The sequence below is a fragment of the Octodon degus genome, unplaced genomic scaffold (assembly GCF_000260255.1).
Source record: "Octodon degus isolate 3935 unplaced genomic scaffold, OctDeg1.0 scaffold00130, whole genome shotgun sequence".
NCBI classification, from domain to species: domain Eukaryota; kingdom Metazoa; phylum Chordata; class Mammalia; order Rodentia; family Octodontidae; genus Octodon; species Octodon degus.
In genome coordinates this window covers 4,020,124-4,026,891 of record NW_004524706.1, presented here as the reverse complement: position 1 = coordinate 4,026,891, position 6,768 = coordinate 4,020,124, and the positions used below count along the sequence as shown (strand labels likewise).

At 56.7% G+C, this 6,768-nt stretch overlaps 2 protein-coding genes across 2 annotated transcripts in view; one reads left to right on the top strand and one right to left on the bottom strand.

The window, feature by feature from the left end:
- The window catches only part of Col8a2 (collagen type VIII alpha 2 chain), a 6,120-nt gene extending 2,128 nt beyond the window's left edge, over positions 1 to 3,992 (top strand). Inside the window, exon 3 of the mRNA XM_004641026.2 lies at positions 22 to 3,992. Coding sequence (XP_004641083.1) covers positions 22 to 1,940 — 1,919 coding nt within the window. The 3' untranslated portion in view covers positions 1,941 to 3,992. The remainder of the gene's footprint in view (positions 1 to 21) is intronic.
- A 1,482-nt stretch (positions 3,993 to 5,474) lies between these two features.
- Adprhl2 (ADP-ribosylhydrolase like 2) overlaps positions 5,475 to 6,768 on the bottom strand; it is a 9,699-nt gene continuing 8,405 nt past the window's right edge. Inside the window, exons 6-7 of the mRNA XM_004641025.2 lie at positions 6,550 to 6,650; positions 5,475 to 5,975 (exon numbers count right to left, since the gene is read on the bottom strand). Coding sequence (XP_004641082.2) covers positions 5,683 to 5,975; positions 6,550 to 6,650 — 394 coding nt within the window. The 3' untranslated portion in view covers positions 5,475 to 5,682. The remainder of the gene's footprint in view (positions 5,976 to 6,549; positions 6,651 to 6,768) is intronic.

Here is a 6,768-nt window from a genome sequence, read left to right as displayed (position 1 = left end):
CTCTCTCTCTCTCTCTCTCAGAAATGCCTCTACCTCTGCTGCCAATGGACCTCAAAGGAGAGCCGGGACCCCCTGGGAAACCTGGTCCTCGGGGTCCACCTGGCCCTCCTGGTTTCCCAGGAAAACCAGGCACTGGAAAGCCAGGGCTCCATGGACAGCCTGGACCTGCTGGCCCCCCTGGCTTCTCCCGCATGGGCAAGGCTGGTCCGCCTGGGCTCCCTGGCAAGGTTGGACCACCAGGGCAGCCAGGGCTTCGGGGAGAGCCAGGGATACGAGGAGACCAGGGCCTCAGGGGACCCCCAGGACCCCCTGGCCTCCCTGGCCCCTCAGGCATTACTGTTCCTGGAAAACCAGGTCCCCAGGGGGTGTCAGGACCCCCAGGGTTCCGAGGGGAACCAGGACCTCAAGGAGAACCTGGGCCCCCGGGAGACAGAGGTGTTAAGGGGGATAATGGAGTGGGTCAGCCCGGGCTGCCTGGGGCTCCTGGGCAGGGTGGTGCCCCTGGGCCCCCTGGCCTCCCAGGCCCAGCTGGTGTGGGAAAGCCAGGCTTGGATGGGCGACCTGGGGCCCCTGGAGACAAAGGGGACTCTGGGCCTCCTGGAGTTCCAGGCTTGAGGGGGGAGCCAGGAACTTTGGGTCCAAAAGGTCCCCCTGGAGTAGATGGTGTGGGTGTGCCAGGAGCAGCAGGGGTGCCTGGACCCCAAGGTCCAGCAGGGGCAAAAGGGGAGCCAGGAGCCCGGGGTCCCCCTGGCCTTATAGGTCCTACTGGTTATGGGATGCCAGGACTGCCAGGACCCAAGGGGGACAGGGGCCCAGCGGGGGCCCCAGGGCTCTTAGGGGACAGGGGTGAGCCAGGGGAGAATGGGGAGCCAGGGGAACAGGGCCCACAGGGCCTGGGGGGCCCCCCTGGACCTCCTGGGTCTGCAGGGCTCCCTGGTAGACGTGGGCCTCCTGGTGCAAAGGGGGAGGCAGGTCCTGAAGGACCCCCAGGAGTGCCTGGCATTCGGGGTGACCAAGGGCCCAGTGGCCTGTCTGGGAAACCTGGGCTTCCAGGTGAGAGGGGACTTCCTGGCACCCATGGGCCCCCTGGACCAGCTGGGCCCAAGGGTGAGCCAGGTTTCACAGGTCGCCCTGGGGGACCAGGGGCAGCAGGAGCTCTTGGACAGAAGGGTGACTTGGGGCTCCCTGGGCAGCCTGGCCTGCGGGGTCCCTCAGGAATCCCAGGACTCCAGGGTCCAGCTGGCCCTATAGGGCCTCAGGGTCTTCCAGGCCTGAAAGGTGAACCAGGTCTGCCAGGGCCCCCTGGGGAGGGGAAAATAGGGGAGCCTGGTTCTGCTGGGCCCACAGGGCCTCCTGGTGTCCCTGGCGCTCCAGGACTCACCGGCCCTCCTGGGCCTCCTGGGCCTCCGGGTCCCCCTGGTGCCCCAGGAGCCTTTGATGAGACTGGCATCGCAGGCTTGCATCTCCCCACTGGTGGTGTGGAGAGTGCTGTGTTGGGCAAGGGGGGCAAGCCTCAGCTTGGGCCGGGCGAGCTGTTGGCCCACGCCACACCAGCCTTCACCGCAGTGCTCACTTCACCCTTCCCTGCCTCAGGGATGCCTGTGAGGTTTGACCGGACTCTCTACAATGGCCACAGTGGCTACAACCCAGCCACTGGCATCTTCACGTGCCCTGTGGGTGGTGTCTACTACTTTGCTTACCACGTACATGTCAAGGGCACCAATGTGTGGGTGGCCCTGTACAAGAACAATGTGCCGGCCACCTATACCTATGATGAATACAAGAAGGGCTACCTGGACCAGGCGTCTGGTGGGGCTGTGCTCCAGCTGCGGCCCAATGACCAGGTCTGGGTGCAGATGCCCTCCGACCAGGCCAACGGACTCTACTCCACCGAGTACATCCACTCCTCCTTTTCGGGATTCTTGCTCTGCCCGACATAACCCGTGCGCAGCCCTGCTGCCTTGGCCTACTCCTTTAGTGGTAGAGTGACCTTTTCAGTTACAAAGACCTCCATTTAAAGAAAAAGACTGAAGGCTCAACAGAGGCGGCGGTGGCCTTAGCCCCAACATGTGGCTGAGATTTTCTGGAAGGGGCTGGCCTGAGTTCCTCTACCTAGATGTCTGAGCAGTGACAGGGTGCAGCCTGTCCCTGCCCTGTAGGATCCTAGGACATTTGGCCCAGGCCCCACAAGTCCTGGATGCATTTCTGGTCCAACAGAGTCAAGAGGGCCTGGGCTCCCTCATGCACTTGCCTGTTGGGCCCCGGAGGGCACCTGCTCTAGGAGTAGGGCTCTTCCAGCTCCCTGGGACAGTGAGTCATCTCCAAGGGAAAGGGAGAAGAGCGTGTCCCTTGAGGTGGTTAATGTGGATGCCCTGCCAGGAACTCAACCCCAGGGTGATGCTGTTACGCAGGCCTGTCCACAACAGGGACTGATATAGGGCCTCTCTGCAGGCATCTGGGAAGGGTAAAACCCTTGCTCTGCTTCAGCAACAGTCTGGGGAAAGGTGGTCTGCAGAGGGTAGGAGTGGATCTGGGGCAGGAAGGACGGCTGCTCCTCCATCTCCCTGCTTTGTTTTAAGCATGAGGACAATGCACAGGCCCCTGTGACTGCCGTGAGCTGTGATGTGTCTGGAAGTGGGTACATGGCGTGGCACCAGGCAGGGCTGAAGGCAGCAGGCATGAGTGCGCCTCCGTCTCTGCTTTCACCTGCCAGGGGTGAGGCCAGTTTCCTCCCTCCACATTGTAAGAGGATCCCAACTCAAGTGTTTCAAAGGTCGAGCACCTTTCATTCGCCCCTGGGCAAGGGGCACACAAGCTCTGGGATGATGCTCCCACTTGTTTTAATAAGAACCACATGGTAGATAGGTGTCTCTACCAGAGGGGTTAATGGGGGGGGGTCCTCTGTGTCCACCTCTGGCTCCAATTTCCTGTTCTAAGCAGGATTAGGGCCCAGGAGGCTGGGGATCTGTGAGGAAGGGTCCCAAAGGCCTGGGCTGGGCTGCCTCTGGCTTTGTCTGCCATCTCCCCAGTCAGGGCGCTTCTGCAGGAAGCAGTCCCTGCCCTTCAGTGCAAGCTGCAATTAGTGCTGGGGTAAGGGTGGTGGATGGTGGTGCATGCAAGGATGCCCACCTACCTACCCCACCATTTGAGGTTTTGCTCACCCTGCACTAAGCTAACCACCTCCTTGCACCAAGGGTGAGCAGTGCTCTGACTCTGGCCAAAACCAGACTGTCCGTGTTGAAAGGGGAGGATGACCCGTGACTTCTGACTTGCTAAGCTGTGGTCCTCCCAGCTCTCCGACAGCCAGCCCTCCTCCCCTGCCCACAACTCCTCCCAAGTGGGCTGCTTTAGCTTTCAAAGGGAGGAATGCAAAGCTGAATCTGCCCAAGTGAGACTTGAGCAAAAGTTTTGGCTGGGGTTCATGGTGGACTTTTTCCACCCCAACACCTGAGAGAACCAACTAGGGCATTTCAGCGGGCCTGGTGGGGTCCTTTTTTAATCAACCTTCTTCTCTGGGTCAAAGCCACTATAATTTGACTCCTTAGGAATGGGTGCTGATGTGGCAGAAATTAATTAGCTCCCAGTGGGATCCCAGGGACACAAGCAAGGTCCCAAAGGGACCCTGAAGGCAGATTCAGAGCTGAGCTTCTGCCAAATTTCATTCCCAAAGCCTTTAGGGGAGGGTGGTTGATGTTTTTTGAAGTGTTTATGCGACTTGAGGTGCAGGTGTCAGTTACCTGATTTACTTTGATAAACGTCAGGTTTTAACTATGAAAAATACATTGCTTTGTACATTTTTGTATTCTAATTCTTAATTTTTTTTTAAGATGAAGGTTTAAATGTTTTTCCACTAGTAATTTCACTTCTAACCTGGTATAGGAGAAGTTTAGTTCTCTACTTACATGTACCCTGTGTCACAGGTTCAGGGAAAACATACTGGGGAGACAAAAAAAGGACTTCATTTTGAAAAGAAAAACAACAGTATTGGCAAAACCTCAATAAAACCTGTCATATAAAGCGCTGTGCTGAAGTAGGCTTGGAGCAGCAGTGTCTCACAAGGCACTCGGGGCCTTCTCCAGGCTCCTGCGTGTCGCAAGGAGTGTGCATTCCTCAGCAGCCCTGACCCAGGTTTCTGTCACCACCTCAGAAATGCTGATGCTCTTATGCTGCTGAGACTGCGCCAGGCAGATGCCAGGAGACATTCTAAGAAACTGGAGGAGGGCAGGGCAGTGGCTGGCGCTGGGGGAGACAGACTGAACTGCCCTGGAACATTCCTGCAAGCTCTCTGGGGTAGTGGAGCATGACAACTGGCTCAGGACCACGAGGGCCAAGTTTGAACATCTGACACAAATTATGAATGAAATCAGGAATATTTGCTGAGGGTAGGGCTTGTGTCAGGGGCAACACTGAAAACAGGGCTGGGGCACTGCCCTGGGTGCACAGCACCTGTTTGCAGTCCACCTGACCCACAGGCTTGAGCCAATCCATGCCTGATTCATCCTGTGCTTCACCCTAGCCTGACACAATTCCACCTCGGCTGAAAGCAGACCTGCTCGACTGGCCTGAGACATCAGGCAGCCAAAGTGGTGCGCCCATGATCCTCCGCCCAGGGGAAGGCAGCCCATAGAACAGCCCCCATTTAAGGGCAGGCGTCTTTAATTGTCCTGTATTCAAAATGGACCCTAGGCAAAACTTGGAAAGGCAAGGGCTTGGTGGGGCACACAGGAGGAAGTAGTGCACAGCACTCAGTCCACCAGGCACCTAAAAAGTTGGGCAGCCTGGCAACACAGGTCCTCCGTATCTTTCCACAGAGTTCCTAGTCCCAGCCCAGCTGGTCCTGGGTTCTGTTGGGAAGCCAGGCTCTGAGAGCAGGAAAACCTGGCTTGTTACTGCCTGCTGTCTCTGGCAAAGCATTTGGGCCGGTTTCCCAGGCTCCTGAGTGACCTTCAACAGGAAAAGCCACCGAACTATCCATGTTGTGCCCTTCTTGGCTAAAGTGTGGCTGGCTGGAAGAAGCAGAGGCCCAGCCCTACATACAACTTGTTGCCTTTGAGTCCCAGCTGCTAGGAGACAGAAGGGTACTACGCTTGAGACAGTTGGGCTGCCAGGGGAGAGAAACACTCAGTCTTCTGGATTTAGCAAAGATTGTTTATTGCTATGACCTCCACTGGAAGCTGTTAAAGAGCCCCATGATAGCCAAGGGCCAGCTGTGGGCCTAGAGTAGCTGTAGGCAGCTCCACAGAACAGACTGCCCAATCAAGGACAGGATGTCAGGCAAACTGGCCGAGACCCAGCAGAGATAAACGATGCTACTGTAGGTCATTTCCACCTCCCCAAGTCCCATATTCTAGGTAAAAAAAGGAAATGCCATAAGCACCTCACTAAAATTAAAATCTGTCCTGATGGCTCAGTGGAATAAGCGCTTCCCTAGCAAATGCAAGGGCCTGAGTTCAATCCCCAGTTCCACCAAAAAAAAAAAAAAAAAAATCTGTCCTGGACCCCCAGGTTTCACTGAGCACCCCAAGGGTGTCACGTAGTTCTGCAGTAGGCCAGTGCTCCAGCAGGGAGGGTGCACAGCCTGTACTGCACTGCAGTAAGGCTGAGGCAGGAGGGCCAGCCCCAGAGGCCTCTGAGCTGCCGTTAGTCCTGCTGCACACGGCAGCGCTCCAGCAGCTGTGGTCCTCACACACTCTTCTGGAAGACTCGGTGCAGGTTCTGGGCCAGGACATCTGTCTCCTCATAGCCCTCACAGCTTTGCTGCCAGCTCTCTGGCACCTGATCCATCCCATAGTAAGCACCAGCAATGGCCCCAGCCATGGTGGCAATGGTATCTGTGTCCCCACCAAGCGAGATGGAGTAGATGAGAGTCCTTTGGAGGCTGTTAAAGGCAGAGGGGATCTCGGGGTCAGGCTCCATGCAGCGCAGGAAGCAGTAGATGGCGGTGGGCACGGATTCAAAGGCAGCAATGCCATTCCCTGTGGGGAAGCCAGAGCATAGGAAACTGACCTGCCCTACCCCGCCGCAGGGCTTCCTGCTACTTGCCATAAGTCGGCAGTCTCAGCTTCAAATAGGTCACAGGTTGCGAAGTTAAACTACCTGGGTTGAAATCCTGCCTCCCCCATGACTGCCTTGTACCTGGGAATGTTACCTAATCACCAAGATTCCTGTCCCAGGTCTTGATCCCTCTGTGTAGAGCGAGTAAAGTTAGTCACGCTCTCCCAGGCCTGGTATGAGGCTAACTGAAGATCCTGTCCTGAGGCACCTCACAGTGTCTAGTGCACAGTAAAAGTGCTAGGTAAATAAACATCTGGGATCACACTAGCTGTAAAAACTGGCAACCAGCTGCTACAGCTGGAGACATGATCTGGGGCTAGAGTACTAAAGCAAGAAGGTACTGTGCTGCCCACAACCCTGCCAGGGACCCTACTGAAAGTGGTTCTGACTGTCCCAGCAGCCCCGGGCTAACCTGAGAGCAGGCTTGGATGCCCTCTCTCCTGAGCCTAAGGCTGGCCTCCAAGGGTGAGGGTGTGGAAGAACAAAGCCACCCACCTAGCTCAGACACTACTTCCTCTCGAGTCACCGAGTCCTGGTCCAGAAGCTCTCCAACCTTCTTCAGGCGGCTGGAGTATGGATGCTCTTCCATACCCAACCTGTGGGTTTGGGGGAGATTTCAGGGAAAAGACCTCTGTTAAGAGTGAACAGGAAGGGTCGGGGAGATGGCTCAGTGGAATAAGTGCTTCCCTGGCAAGCTCAAGGGCCTGAGTTCAA